At 46.7% G+C, this 15,978-nt stretch overlaps 1 protein-coding gene across 1 annotated transcript in view; it reads right to left on the bottom strand.

The window, feature by feature from the left end:
* DNAH9 (dynein axonemal heavy chain 9) overlaps positions 1-15,978 on the bottom strand; it is a 1,064,222-nt gene that overhangs the window by 85,817 nt on the left and 962,427 nt on the right. Inside the window, exons 51-55 of the mRNA XM_034647281.1 lie at positions 15,505-15,709; positions 14,168-14,332; positions 9,330-9,470; positions 5,136-5,306; positions 3,107-3,229 (exon numbers count right to left, since the gene is read on the bottom strand). Coding sequence (XP_034503172.1) covers positions 3,107-3,229; positions 5,136-5,306; positions 9,330-9,470; positions 14,168-14,332; positions 15,505-15,709 — 805 coding nt within the window. The remainder of the gene's footprint in view (positions 1-3,106; positions 3,230-5,135; positions 5,307-9,329; positions 9,471-14,167; positions 14,333-15,504; positions 15,710-15,978) is intronic.

The following is a 15,978-nucleotide window of genomic DNA, read 5'->3' as shown; positions in this document are numbered from 1 at the left end:
ATTGCATGGAGTGCTGGGTGTTATATGCAAACAATGAATCATGGAACAATACATCAAAATCTAAGGATGTACTGTATGGTGACTAACATAATAAAAAAAAAAAAAAGAAAAAGGAGTCACATGCTCCACTGACTAAGGCAGCCGGGTGCCCCTTAAATATTTCTGATGAAAATTTAACATCTGAACTGAAATGAGCTATTAGTATAAAAAATACACACCAGAATTCAAAAGCAAAAATACAAAATATTTCATTAATAATTTTTATAACAACTACAGATGAAATGGTAATTTGGCTACACTAGGTTAAAGAAAATACATTATTAAAATTATTTCTTTTTACAAAGATTTTATTTATTTATTCGACAGAGATAGAGACAGCCAGCGAGAGAGGGAACACAAGCAGGGGGAGTGGGAGAGGAAGAAGCAGACTCATAGCAGAGGAGCCTGATGTGGGGCTCGATCCCATAACGCCGGGATCATACCTTGAGCCGAAGGCAGATGCTTAACCGCTGTGCCACCCAGGCGCCCCTCTTTTTACATTTTTCAGTGTGGCTACTGGAAAATTTTACTTTTCTTTAAAGATTTTGTCAGAGAGAGAGAGAGAGAGTGCAAGTGAGCGCAAGCAGGGGGAGCGTAAGGCAGAGGGAAAAGCAGGCTCCCCACTGAGCAAGGAACCCGACGGGGGACACGATCCCAGGACCCTGGGATCATGACTTGAGCTGAAGGCAGCAGCTTAACGGACTGATCCACTCAGGCAAAAATTTTAAATTACGTATGTGACATTCATTATATTTCTTTTGGACAGAGGTACTCTAGAGTATGTCAATTCATTCATATCATATGTAGCCTAGGAAAGTTGATGGTTTTCTACACATGTCTCCACAAATCTCTGCATTTATTATGATTTTTCTTAGGCATTTCAGAACTCTGTCATTTTGGTGGTTGTTGTGAATGGGATTCTTCCTTATTTCTTTTCCAATATATTGTCTTCTTCTTCTTTGCCAGATGGGCCCCAGAGTGACAGATGCAGTTAATAAATGAAAGTCAAATCACACCTTTATTATTTTGGCTAGGGATCAGCAAACTACGGCTTGCAGACCCAATCTGGCCCACCACCTGCGTTTGTAAATAAAGTTTTATTGGAACACAGCCATTTCCATTTGCTTCCGTATTGTGTGTGACTTTGGCAGAGCTGAGTAGTTGTGACAGAGCCTGGCCCTCCAAGCATAAATATTTACTATGTGACCCTGTACAGAAAGTTTGATGAATCCTGATTTAGATACAGCCCTCGAGATGATGAAAAGAATAGCTGTCAACTCTGAAAAAGAAGTTAGAAAAATATTTTGGGCAATGGCGGCATGAGCAGGATTAGCCTTGAATTTCCTAAGATGATCCCTTTGAGGAGGAGAGCATGCATATAAATATTAAGTTCTGGGCTTCCATTATAAGGTAAATCAACTTGGATGGTTCTCAGGGGAATTATGCTCCGGGAACAAGCCAGTCCGCAAACGTTATATACTGTAGGATTCCATTTACATAACATCCTTGGGAGGATAAAATTATACAAATGGAGAACCGATTAGTGGTTGCCAGGCATTAGGGGAGGGAGAAGGTTGTTCTGGTTATAAAGGGCAATATGAGGGATCCCTACAATGATGGAATTTTCTATATCTTGACCGGGGTGGTGGTTACCTGAATCTTTACGTATGAAAAACTAAACACACACACACACACACACACGCAAGCGCATAAAAACTAGAGAAATCACAGTCAGATTAGGGGATTCTATCAATGGAATTTTCCTGGACGTGGTGCTGCATGATAGGAACGTAAGACGTTATCACTGGGGGACACAGGGTACGACGGATTACTTCTCTTATTTCTTATAATTGCATGTGAATTCATATTATCTCAAAAATTTAAACAAACTAATAAAAAAATATAAAAAGAAAGAGAACCAATCCTATTGCTTTAGACTCCTTCTTCTTTGTTCTATGAACCATGCAGAAGGTGCGACAAACATGGAAGATCACGAACAGGATTCATTCTGTGTAGACGCCAGGGCTCCCAAAGCACCGGGACCCATTGTGTGTACTCATTCAGGTGTGGACTGACAGCTGCCCACGAGGACGGCAGGCTGGGCCTCTGCAGTGGGCAGTCACTTCGTCAACATTACTGCCCGGCACAATGTCACACCCTGTCCGTGCACACATGGTCCCTACAGGAAGGAGCTTGTAGTTTGAATGTATAGTTTTATGTTCATAGAATCCCCTAAACTAAGCTGAACAACATGGGGGCGCCTGGGTGGCTCAGTCGGTGAAGCATCTGCCCTCGGCTCAGGTCGTGATCCCGGGGTCCTGGGATCAAGCCCCGCATCGGGCTCCCTGCTCAGCAGGGAGTCTGCTTCTCCCTCTGCCTCTGCCCCTCCCCCCTGCCCCTGTGCACGCTCGTACACATGCACGCATACTCTCTCTCTCGGAAATAAATAAAATCTTAAAGAAAAAAATAAACAAAGCTGCACAACATGGCAAGAAAACGGGCTTTGAGTTCAATGGGGACAGACACCACCCACCTCCCAGGTGAAGGTGAGAATAAAATGCATTCCTAAGGTGCTCAATAAATGTGAACTGTTAGGAACCGCTGAGAATCCCAGGCTGAAAGGCATCTCCCGCTCTGAGGCCGAGTTAGGACTCCCATGGACATGCCTGAACAGAGCTTGGCACCTGTCTGGTCCCTGGAAGCCCTGGTGCAGCACCCCCATGCCAGCCGCAGGCCTCATGGAGCCCGCATCCCAGCCCTGAGCGTTGGCGGGTGAAAGGCAGCTCCGCCCAGGCATGGAAGTTTGCGGGATCTTACCGTCTCCCGATATCCTGGAGGCAGAGCCCTTAACTGACATGCACCTGCTCTCTGCAAAGCTTCCCAGCAGGCCCGGGACGGGCGAGCCCTGCTGCGGGGGCGGGGGCAGGTAAAGGCACGCACCTATGTTTAACACAGCTCCGTGCCTGAACCCCCAAAGGGAGCCCCGCTGACTTCATGGGGACACGTGTCAGGGGAAAACGCCAAGAGATGAGAACCTGACTTCTTGCTGGGGGCTTTTTCTACTGACCTTGATGCCACCCCAGGCCTGATCGGAGAGGAAGCTCACGGGACTGGTGACGCCCGTCTGTCCTGGAAATCGCAGCAGGAAGTCCAGCTCCGCCGCATCAATTTCCCGGTTCTTGAGGAGAATCTGCAATGTGGAAGAATGAGACCACGTTGCTTTAGGGGGTGGGAGCCGCAGGGTTCTGGAGATGCAGGGGTTGGCACTCAGGGTAGTTGTTGCTGCGTCGAACTCTCGAGCTTGCCCACCAGGTTTGGTTGTTGAAAGAGGGTGGAGTGGAAGGAAGTGGGTATTTGTGCAAATCACTTCTGGGTGCGACCGTATTCGCCCCAAATATCAGGGCGACTTAAATGCACACAGTGAATGCCTAGGGACCTTGGTTAGCAAGCACGTCATCCATCCGCCCTAAATGCCATGGAGTACATCTCCCACAATCGAATTGAGAAGATGACACATACAAATGACGTGATCTGAGGAGAATGTCAAAGTCCCATATGGATATATGCAAAACAGAAATGCATAAGTGAATCAATAATGCAGAAGGGGTTCCAGAATAGGGGAGTGGCCAGCAAGCAGGGGTGGGGAGATTAATTTGATGAAACCTTCTATACGTGGTTTTGAATTGGGTGTTGCAGAAGCTATGAGGCAGGACTACCGAGGCAGGAAGGGAAGGTGCTCCAGGGAGGGGCCGAGGAATGGGCGGAGACTTGGAGGGGGAGTTAGTGAGGAGTGTGCAGGGGAGAGTAGAGCGTGCTTAGCTTGGCTAGAGCCAATGGTTCACACTGAGAGGTGCTTGGGAAATTGTCCTCCCCCCTTTAAGTGGTGCTCTGTGCTGTGAGGTTACAGATGGGAATGCTAAGAAATAATAATTTGGCAAATTTGAGGAAAAGTCTCTAAGGGGGAAAAAAAGGCCTGGGAAAATGAGGTTAAAATACTTATGAGACGAGAAGAGCGAAAGCTAGGGTTAGAAGCTCTTTGGGGCCTGGGGGCAATGAGTGGCAGGAGGGAAGAGAGTTCATGCTGGGACTCAAGTTCTTTTTTCAAGTAGGCTGGAGACCAACATGGGGCTCAAACTCATGACCCTGAGATCAAGACCTGAGGTGAGATCAAGAATCGGATGCTTAACCGACTGAGCCACGCAGGTGCCCCAAATTAAAAAAAATTTTAAAGTAATCTCTGTGCCCAATATGGGGCTCAAACTCATAACCCCAAGATCAAGAGTTGCATGTCTTCTGACTGAGTCAGCAGGTGCCCCAAGTTCTTTTTATGATGGCCACACTCATCTGGGCTGGAGGGAATACAGAGGGTAAGGGGGACAAGCCGTACTAACACTCCCCCATGCATTCAGGCTTTGGAACATGCGAATAGAGTCAGCCCAGAAGTGATCACAGACTACCTGGTGTTTAGAATTGAATGAGGCCTTCAAGATAATCTAGTGTGTGCTCCCAATTAACTTATGGAAAAAATTCCCAATTCTAAATGATCAGAGGGATAAATACAAGAAAATAAGTTTTGTGCCTTTTTGATGTTGAGAATAAGTGGAAGACAAGGTTTTTTTTAAAATTAACACTGGAAGTCCCTGATGCGCCCAAACCCTTGAGAATCAGAGGTCTTAAGGACCTTTTTCAAGGGCAAGGCTGCCATGGCTATGGAAAGACATTTGCAATTTCTTATTCCATGGGAAGTTTTGGCCATGAAACCTGCATCTCTAAAGGTAAATAAATAATGAGGGTTGCTGTAAATTTCTTATGGCATCTCAAGTATCTAGTTATTGGTATGGCCATTTTCATCGTTTGTGCATTTGAGTTGATGGGTAGTGGCTACTGGAGAGCTGTGTTGAGGAGAAACTTAGATCATCCAAGGTGAACAAGAAGTACGACAGTTGATCAGACATGGCTGCCATGAGTGGGACAATGGTGAGGCAGCGCCATATTGGATGGGAAATGACTTGAAAAGAAGAAAGTTTTCTTTACACCTGCTGGTTGGGCACTGGAAAATAACCACTTTTCTAGAAACTTCTTCAATCCACTTTTACCTGAAAGGTAAGCTGGGCAAGATAGGTCAGCTTATCACACTCGAAGAGCCCACGGATGGTGTACTGGTACACAGAGAAGGTGATGCTGTCTGTCAGATTGGTCACGCGCTCCTTGAGCCTCTCATCTGGAGCAGCCTTCTCCACAGCCTTCCGGAAAACGATGCTGAACGCCTGGGGGCAGGAGGTTGGACGCTGATAATTTACACAGCCCCCTTTGTACACAGCTAGTAGACTTACCTGTGAAGAACACTGTAATTTGCCAGCCCCAGAAACGTTTTCCCAGCATATCCTGCCAAGAAGGGACCGTGGCAACAAGACAACATGCTATTAGCTTTTTTCTTAGTTTGCTCGTATGAATCACTACGTTGTCGGGAAGTGGGCAAAGCAAGGGGGCATACAGACAAGAGCCCGTGCAAAGTAATTATCCAGTAGCCCAGATCATTAAATTAGCTCCGGTACGTTTTGCTGGATAACTACCCCCCAAAAAGAGTACAGCCAACAATAACCAGTTGGGCTTAACGATCCTAGCCAGTGAATTCCAGAATTCTTGATGGTAGAACCAAAATGTGTTGGACAAATTCGTTGTCTTAAAGAGACCCTTGTAAACATCCTAGGCACTCAGAATATTTTAAAACTAATTATTTTTCCATCATGTGTTGTTTTTCTTCCTACGAAATGTGCATTCGTTTGGAGAGCCCGCTTACTCATTCCTTATATCCTGACAGACCTTCCTTCCATCAGGGAGCAGGGAGCGTAGCCTGCTTTGGCTACATCTTCTGAACATGAAGGCTTTCGTATGAACTACAAATTTACAGGAATCAATTTTTCATTATTTTAAAGTATACGGCATTTATAAAAATATTAGGAATGGTACATTTTGAATGTGATATTTACACGACGCATCATTAAAGAACATCGAAATCAAGATATCATCGGGCCTTTTCAATTCGTGGCTATGCAGATTTCCAGTCTTTTCTCTGTTTCCCTTTTGTGGCTTCAAAAAGGAAATTTAAAAAAGTCTTAGGTCTTTCTAACACTGGGTATTTGAACCTTAATGGAAACGATAGAAAATCTGTGTCTCGATATTTCCTCATTTGCAAAATGGTGGGAAAATATGAATTCCTCTATTTCATAGTTCTGTGGTGTTTCTTGTTACTGAAACCCTTGCAGGGTTCCTTCTTCATTCAGTGCTGAGGACTGCAGCAACATCTTCTGACCACCCCTGGGATGTCTCCCCGACACCTGGCAGGCTGCGGATTGGGAGAACAGCTCGGTAGAAGCCAATCTTGTCCCGCAGTTCCACACGGAGCAATTTGAGAAACTTCCCCTTGCAGAGCAGGTCTGTAGAGACCTCGTGGGTAGCTTTCCCCCCAGTGGTTAGTGTGGTTTTCCCCCCTAAAACTCTCTTTCTTGAAATGACAGCAATCAGTAAATAATTTCTAGTTACCAAGCTTAAACAAAGTGATTCGCAAGTCAGGAAAAGACTGAAAGAACATTTAAGGACCTAGGTACACTTAGCATTTTCTTTACAATCCGCTAACTCTGGCTCTCCTTTCCCTTCCGCCCTAAAAAGGACCCCTTGTCCTACTCTCACTTCCGGCCTCTGAAGAGCCCGGCGCTGGGCTGACTTCCACTTGTACAACCCCTCTTGGAGGTCGTCTGCTGTGCACGCAGTCTTACGGCCGGCTCTAGCCACCTTGTTGCCCTTCCAGGGCCCTTGTCCCTTGCCTCGTGCCTTAGATGTGTTTCATCTTGTCATTTATCAAATTGTGGGCACACTGAGGGTGGAGGCCAGGCCTCAGCAACTTTCTTCCCTTTTCCCCCAGAATCCAGCCCAGCTCTTCATGTAGGATAGGGACTGGGAAGATCTGTTAATGAATGACTAGCCCTACTAGTGCCCTGAAGAGCTTAGGCAGACCATGAGAGATGCTGGATACCAGAAATCTCCAACTCAAACGCCTCCAGGGGCCGGGTGTGTAAGACCAAGTTGGGAGGGGGGAGAGAACGTGGCCACATGGAGGCCCAAGCCCATCTCAGAGCAGCCATTCCTTAGCTCTGGCCTCGTGTGGAGTGTAAGCTCAGTGTTGCCAAATCTTACAGACCTTCATGGGAAGCCAGAAATCTGGGTTTGCATGAAATCTCCTTACTTTCACATCTTCACAACCAAGGAAGGTGTATGAAAAGCCCTCTGAAAACAGGTCAACAGGCCTTCAGCTCTGTGCTCTTGGCTTCTGTGTAATTCTTTCCTTCCCCATGTCTTTGAGAAACATCATTCCTCCAGCTGGGCCCCTCCGTGTAAGGCGTAGTCCACAGGGAGGCTCAGAGAGGTGCTATCCTTCTCAGGACCCTGAGCACCTACCTGGCAACTGAGGTCTCATTAACCCTCTCTTAGCCTTTGGCTGAGTTTCGAAGGAAACTTACAATCACGTAGGTGCCATCATAATCATGTTATGAACTTACAAGCTTGTTCACAACTGGCTCTTGAAGCCTTTCTGTTTGCGTAAAAGCAAATCGACATATTTGAACATATTCTTGCTCCAAACAATTTAGAGGACTGGGATGTGCGGCCCCTGCTCTGAGAATGCCTCCCCTTTCTCTGCCTGGAACAGCAAGTATAAAGTCCAACCTCAGACAAAAGCCAAGGCCATGGAGACTCCCGTGGCTGGTTTTCCTTCAAATCACACAAGGCTTCGAAGCATACGGCTGCTTCTGTGCCTGTGAAGACACTTCATCTCCTTATTAAGCTCTGAAATCTGCGGTTAAAGGTCAAGCTGGTCGGCAATTCTTAATAACAGTACGGGGCCCCCAAATGCCCTCCTCCCCCAAGTAGTGCTCCCAATGCTGAAACAAGCCTCGATCGGGACGCTATTGTTGCAAAACAACTGAGAGCATGTTTCGGAACATGTTTTCATGGGTCTCATTTGATTTCTTTTCAACTACTCTCAGAACTAGGGAGCGACTTTGCAACCGGTTATGAGACTGATTATGCTAACTTTCATTCTGTCTTAAAATAGTTCATAATTCTTTCATCTGTTGCTACGACCTGAATACAAGCCCAAGTATTAGAATTCTTTTTAAAAACATAGAGTGTGAGTGTGTGTGTGTGTGTATGTATATATATATAATTAATTTTTTTAGAGGGGGTGAGAGGGGCAAAGGGTGAGAGAGAGAATCGTAAGCACGTTGGGCGTGGAGCCCCACTGGGGCTCGATCTCACCACCCTGAGATCACAACCTGAGCTGAAATCAAGAGCTGGATGCTTAACTGACTGAGCCACCCAGGTGCCCCCCAAACCCTAAAATATAATAAACACATTTCATGTAATCTGCAGAGACTCTGAGTTGAGGGAAGAGGACCCAGAAATGGTGAAACGCCACCTGCAATTTAACGAGCCCCAGGTACTGGAGACGTCCTGATTTCTCACCTGCTCACCTCCGTCCCCACACCTTGGCCCCCGTATGGCAGTTTACCAGAACGAGCTGTGTGCTCTGAGTGTATGAGGGCGTAAGTGTGTGTGCCTATCCTCTGTTAAGTCAAACAAGGAGGTTGTTCAGAAATGCTCCACTACCCCCGATGTCCCTTCAGCTGTGGTCTTTTCGTGAACACCCTAGGGGAGAAAGATCTATCTTAAGGGGCTCGCTTACAATTTATAGGGCTTTATTTTTTTTCAAGAGTAAGTTAAGTTTAGTCAGCACTTACAGTCTGCTGATGTCTTTGGTTTAGAAATATTCCAGCAACCATAAAGCAGTAGCTTTGAGGATATTAGGGTAATAAGACGAGTCATTTAAGGTCGGACTGCTATTACTGCCTGCTTTCGTCTTTAGCCGGTATGAATGACATGCACCTTCAATTGTCCCTCTGTCATATCTTAAGCTCTTTGGGGACGGGGTCACTTCTGATATTTCTTGGTCCTCTTCCCCACAACCAGTAAGCTCAGCACCCACCCTGTCCTCTGTCCTCACCGAGTGAGTCAGGCTGTGGCACCTCCCGTTCCAGCCGAAGAGACCCGGGGGGTCCTGAACGACCCAATTAAAGAGCTGAGGTTCGGAACGTGGGTCTGAAGGCACTGCAGCTGCCCGCCTGGCCTGGATCGGGAAGACCTGGCCCAGCTAAGGACGCCCACGGAGAAGCTCTCATGGAGAGCTGTGGCGGCTGCACCACAATGATTATGCACAAAACTGCAGCGTAAGTCACCTTGAGAGAAAACTGGTACATCGGGTGGGTCTTGCTCAGGTCGTTCATGATGAAGTACAGCAGAGAGGCTCGGGCAGCTGCCGGCCGGTAGTGCTCTCGGGCCTCATTGATTTGCACCTCCGTCACCTTGGCCTCTTGGACCTGTGAGGGAGGGAAACGGCGGTCCGTTGTTCCCACCAACCCGTCAACCTGGCCTCTCTGCGTCGGTACACAGGTGCCCGTGTGTGGGGCAGGGTGGGTCTGCGTGGGGATAACACGTTTTTATTTTATTTTATTTTATTATTTTATTTTTTGAGACAGAGCGTGTGCACATGGGCTTGTGCACACATGTGGGAGCTGGGGAGAGGGGCAGAGGGAGAGAGAGAATCTTAAGCAGGCTCCACACCCAGTGTGGAGCTTGACATGGGGCTCCATCCCAGGACCCTGAGATCATGACCTGAGCCAAAATCAAGAGTCGGACATTTAACCGACTGAGCCACCCAGGCGCCCCATGCTGTGGTATCTTTTTTAATGGCACTGAGTGAGAAAGGAGGTGACATACTCTTATCTTTCACGAGGGTGAGAGAGCTAGCTCTTCCATTTGGGAAGTGTGGGCCATGCAGGCCTCTGAGCTCCATTTCAAATGAGAAAGACTTCATGGAAAAAAATATATATATATATAATTTGAAAATAAATAAACACATATATGTAGGTAGGTAGGTATATATGGCCATATATATACACACACCTACATAGATATACACATATATATACACATACATATATACATACACATATATATGTAACGATGACCCCTTTTGAAGATAAGCTTGCAGTAAACAATTACTAATTTCAGAAGGAAGTGTTACCAAAGGGGATAATTAGAAACCTTCCCCCCCGAGAATTCCAGAAGGATTATCATCCCAAGAGCTGAAGACCACTGAACAATCTATACCTCACCATTAACTATTTCTGTTTAAAAACAGTAGAGATGAAAGAAAGCATAAAATCAGGACACTGCAAACAGGAAGAGGTATTACCTGAAAAAAAAAACCCCACACAATTAACTAGGGCTTCTAAAAATAAGAATTCAGTTATTTAAATGAACAGTGCACAGGTTAAATAATGGACTAGCGTTGGAAAGAGAATATGCAAACTAGAAGACAGATCTGAGGAAATTGGAACAAAAGCAGCTCAGAGAGAAAAAAGGATGAAAAATATGTAAGAGGTTGTGACAGGTGGCAGACATTATGAGAAGGTTCAAAATACATCTACCAGAGATAAGCAGAGAATAGAGAGAAGCAACAGTTGGAGCTGTAAGTTAAGAATTTTCCAAAATCGATGAAAGACCAAAGCTCATCAAAGAAACAGTTAACATCAAAGAGAATTTACTATCCACAGGCCCTTGAAGAAATAATTATTTGCTTAATTAGAAGAAGACTGAATCGAAAAGGAAGAAAGGAGGTCTGAGATTTTCTTTTTTATTTATGCGACAGAGACAGAGATAGAGACAGCCAGCGAGAGAGGGAACACAAGCAGGGGAAGTGGGAGAGGAAGAAGCAGGCTCATAGCGGAGGAGCCTGATATGGGGCTCGATCCCATAACGCCAGGATCACGCCCTGAGCCGAAGGCAGACGCTTAACCGCCGTGCCACCCAGGCGCCCCTAAGATTTTCTTAATGGTTAATCCAAGTAAAAAAGGCCATAAAAATGGCCACCTTGGGATTAGTAGGTAGAACTAAAATATAAAACAGTAACAGAGGATGGAAAAGAATGATTAAAGTATTCTAAAGTCCTTATATTGTTTTGGAAGAGGCTAGATATATCACTTCATATTAGACTTTGTGAAGTCAATATACATATTGTTAAGTCACATATAAAATGCAATATAATTTTCATATATAAATGAAACAAGATTCATCAATAAAATCAAACAAAGTAAATAACTTTAAAATTACCAAAGGATAAAGAGAAGAATAAAGGAAAAGCAAGAAAGGAGAAAAAACTAAGCATGATTGCTAAAAAAACACAAATTAAGATGGTAGCAAGAAATTCACTCTATCAATAATGTTAATAAATGTAAATCAGTTAAATTCAGTAGTTGAAGACATAGATTCTCAGAAGGGGTTGCACTGAACAAAAATCATACAATTAACTCAGAATGACGTTCTGAGATCCATACATGTCAAGCTCACCTGGGTTCTTAACGCTGTCTATTAACTGTATTTCGTGAGTCACCTTTCATTCCTATTTCAGCAATTGCCAACCTTCACTCCACTCCCCAAGCTATTGTGCCTTTGCTCTCAGCAGGTGAACTTGACTCATGCTCTCCCCATTTATATAGAGAATGGCAGGAAGGAATCCCTTTCATTTCTGCCTTTCCTCTGATTCCTTTAAGTCTCTGTCTCCCTAGCTCAGTTGCCTACATGGATACATGGACCATGGATCTCACTTCTAGACTCATGTTTGCCCCCAGCCCCTATCACATTGGAACTAGCTCTCCATCTATCTATTTCTTTTTAAAGATTTTATTTATTTGAGAGAGAGAGAGAGAGAAAGAGAGCATGAACGGGGGGAGGGGCAGAGATGGACTCCCCGCTGAGCAGAGAGCCTGACATGGGGCTCCATCAGAGGACCCCGAGATCATGACCTGAGCAGAAGATAGACGCTTAAGTTACTGAGCCACCCAGGAGCCCCTCTCCATCTTTCTAAAGACAAGCTCATTACCTGTGACCTGAATGACATTTCCCCTTTCTTATGTACCCCCACTGTATTAATCATTCCTTCTTTTTCCTGTAAATTCACCATCTCTTCTCGACTACTGCTTTTCTTTTCTAATCCATGCATCCTCCGGACTCCTTGCGGGGATCTTTGTACGCTCAGTCTCTCCCGTCTCAGGGGATCCATGTTCTTCTTAAGTTACAATCCTTTCTCTCTCTCCCTTTTCAGTTTGGTTTCTTTAAAGGGTTGTTTCTACTCACTTTCCCTTTCTCAGCTCCCCTTTGCTCTCGTTCTAATGTAGCGTGGCTTCTGCTTTCATGGAAACCACTCTCCCCAAGATCACTGACAACTCCTTTTTGCAAAGTTCAGTGGCCACATCTCAGCCATATCTTAATTGAGACCTCAGCATCATTCAACACCACTGGCATGCCTTCTTGAAATGCGTTCTCTCACAATCCCTTATTTTCCTGCTTTTCCTCCCATCTCTCTGCCCTATTCCACAGTTCACGTCTTCTGCATTTCTCTTAAAACATACTGTCTTCTTCAGTGCTCTACTCCAAGTCTCATCATTGCACACACATCTCCCTGGTGACTTCATCCGCTCCCAGTTTCAATGACCAACGACTTGTTGATGACTGTCAGCACTCTATCACCAGCCAAGATCATATATCCAAAAACCTAGGGGACAGACCTATGCAAAGGGCCCAAAGATGCCCCAAACTCAACACAACATAACACAACACAACACAAACTAACCTAATAATTTCTTGTCGTCCCCAAACCATTTCTGCTCCCTTCTTTCAGTTATTGGCACTACTATCTATCTGAGTGTTTATTCCCAGAACCTTGACTAAAACATTTTTTAAAAGGTTTTATTTATTTATTCGACAGAGAGCACAAGCATGGGAGCAGCAGAGGGAGAGGGAGAAGCAGGCTCCCCACTGAGCAGGGAACCCGATGTGGGTTTGATCCCAGGACCCCAGGATCATGACTTGAGCTGAAGGCAGATGCTTAACCGACTGAGCCACCCAGGCGTCCCTAAAACTTTTATCCATATATAACCACATGTGAGTTGGGGTTCTGTCCACCCCCCCAAGTCTCTGCCCAAGACAGTGGAACTTCTACCTAATTATTGTACAAACTCTGCACCCTCCTATCCAGAGATATGGAGGCCACGGGGAACCAGCAGTAAAACCTGGTGGTCACACAGCAGCCACGGAGACAATGCGAGGCTCGACCTCCCTGCTCTCAGTCTCTCACTCCAGCTTCAATTGTCTGTTATCCCGGAGTGGGCAGGAGCTGGTCTACCTGCCCGCATCATTACTTTTCATTTTTCCTATCCTGTCCCTACCTGGAACAGAGGCTTTGATATTTGGAGAAATCCCAGTAACCTGACAAAGAGCACATTTCCTCAAAGGTGTACTGTTACAGCATTGAGCGGTATCCTATGCAGAACCAGGGTCTTTATTGTTCCTGGGATTCAAGAGCAGGGCTGGGAATGTTCTTGAGCCTGTGTAGGACAGCAGCCTGACCGCAAAGGGCGAGGGCCTCGGACACCCTCAAGTTCTGTCTTCCAGTCTCCCACGGGGGGAATAAAAGCCTTCCAAACATCAGGAGATAAAGGAAGGAAGCCACATACTGCATCGTTTCCCAGGAATGACAACTGTTTTTGAGAGCTGAGCTTCCAGAGAAGTCCCTGAATTTCCCTCATTGCAATGGGACTCGTGAGATGTTTGCAGGCTGGTGGATTATCGCGGGGTGCAATCATGCCCGAACCAGCCAACGCTCACAGCAGCGTGACTCCTGAGCTTTGGGGCAATTGCACAAACTGGCTGGGGACGAAGTCCGAGCTACCATCCCCCACTTGGAAGACGAGGCTGGGCACAGACTTAATGCTCATCAGACGTCCCTGGAATTGAGTTGCTAAACGCATCTCCCAGAAGGTGGGAACTCCCTAACACAGGGTGTGAGCGGGTCAACTCAGGGATCCTGCCTCGCTGGACATTCTAGAAGGAATCTGGGAACTTGGAAAAGCTACCTGGGAATTCTCACTTCATTCCCCTCCCCCGCAAAAACGCAGGACTCGGGGACTGGGAGGAGGGCCTCGCCTCCCAACCTTGGCTGCCAGTGCAGTTTTACCTTCTTCTCAACCTCGGCGGCCGTCTGCTTGGTGGTCTCCAGGTTCTCCACCAAGGCCGTGTCCCCCAGGAAGTCCCCGGATGCTGAAGAGAGGCGAGACAGCAGGTCGTCTTCTAACATCTTCAGGGTGATTTTGAACCCATTCTGCTGCTTCGTGAGATCTGACTGCAAACATCGAGGAAGGGGGAGTCAGGCGTGGGAGCCCCGAGCATCCTGAATAAATACATGCTATGGGGTCAAGTTCCTTCCTTTAGAGGGATGAAGTGGGAAGGACAGCATGAGACCAGACAAGCAGATGAACTGAACTCCAAATGCATCATTTATTAGTCGTGCGACTTTGGGCTAAGTTAGCTCTGCTTTTTTTTTTTTTAAATTTAATTAAATTAAAATTTTAATTTGATAATTTAATTTAATTATTTGATAGAAAGAGAGAGAGGGGCGCCTGGGTGGCACAGCGGTTGAGCGTCTGCCTTCGGCTCAGGGCATGATCCCGGCGTTATGGGATCGAGCCCCACATCAGGCTCCTCTGCTGGGAGCCTGCTTCTTCCTCTCCCGCTCCCCCTGCTTGTGTTCCCTCTCTCGCTGGCTGTCTCTGTCTCTGTCAAATAAATAAATAAAATCTTTAAAAAAAAAAAAAAAGAAAAAAGAAAGAGAGAGAGCACAAGCAGGGGGAAAGGCAGAAGGAGAGAAGCAGGGTCCCTGCTGAGCAGGGAGCTGATGTGGGACTCGATCCCAGGACCCTGCAATCATGACCCGAGCCGAAGGCAGATGCTTCACCGACTGAGCCACCCAGGCGCCCCATGTTCCTGGTTTAAATGAGCCCCCTGGCTCTTTAATATCACACTACTTTATTTTCTTGAAAATTCTTGTCACTCCCTCAAATGCCATTATTTTTGTGTGTCTACACTTATTTTCTGTGTTCCTCTGCTGGACAGTAAGCTCCGGGAGGGTGGGACCGTGGTCCCCTGCCCGTGGTGTTTTGTTACAGCAGCCTGAGTTGACTAAGACACTCCCCTCACATGGTGGTTACCTGGGGACTCCTTTGCAGGCCCAAGCACGTTCATGGCCCCGGGCCTGGCTCTGTTCTTGGTGACAAGAGTGTTTGGTCTCCCAGCTGTCTTGGGCCTCTCTGTTCTTTGTCTTGCTCTATTCTTTGTTTCCCAAATCGACACTCGGGCAGCTAATGGTGTTGGCCAACCCCCACTGCCCCCCAAAATCTAGCAAAGACCGCACCGCCCAGCTGCAGGAAAAGCGGCCCCCGCTCCTCCCCTGGAATGGGGAGAAGGATCCAGTGGCCGAGCATTTCGACCTCCCTTCCTTGGTGGACACCCACATACCTTCAGCTGCTCTAGGTCTGGCCTCTCCATGCTGACCACAGCGGCCAGCAGCTGGTCCTCCAGGCCGTCCCTGGTCACTGTGAAGTCGATCAGCGTGGCCTGAGCCTGTAGTTCGGGCTGGTAGCGAGGACTGGCCAGCTTGGTGTGAAGGATGAGTCGGAACTTGGGATTGTATTCACACTCTTTGTCTCCGATTTTAATGAATCTGCAACAGGAATGAATGGTCGTGTGAAGGTGGGGTGTCTTCCCGTGAGAATCGGTCGGGGACGGGATTCTAGATGTTCCTGGGCGAGATCGTAGCAAACAATATTGCCACATTCGGATTCCTCCTCAGTATGTCTAGATTGAGCTCTGGGATCCCTGTTTGCCCTAATGTGGGGAACAGGGCGGGGGGGAGGGTGAGAGACTCTCCCACGGCCACCATGCTTGATTTGGCACCTGTGACTGTCGGGAGGGCCACACACACTGCAGGCC

Source organism: Ailuropoda melanoleuca, chromosome 17 (genome assembly GCF_002007445.2).
Source record: "Ailuropoda melanoleuca isolate Jingjing chromosome 17, ASM200744v2, whole genome shotgun sequence".
Lineage (NCBI taxonomy): Eukaryota > Metazoa > Chordata > Mammalia > Carnivora > Ursidae > Ailuropoda > Ailuropoda melanoleuca.
Note: the sequence above shows the minus strand (reverse complement) of the source record. Positions and strands in the feature narration are given on the sequence as shown.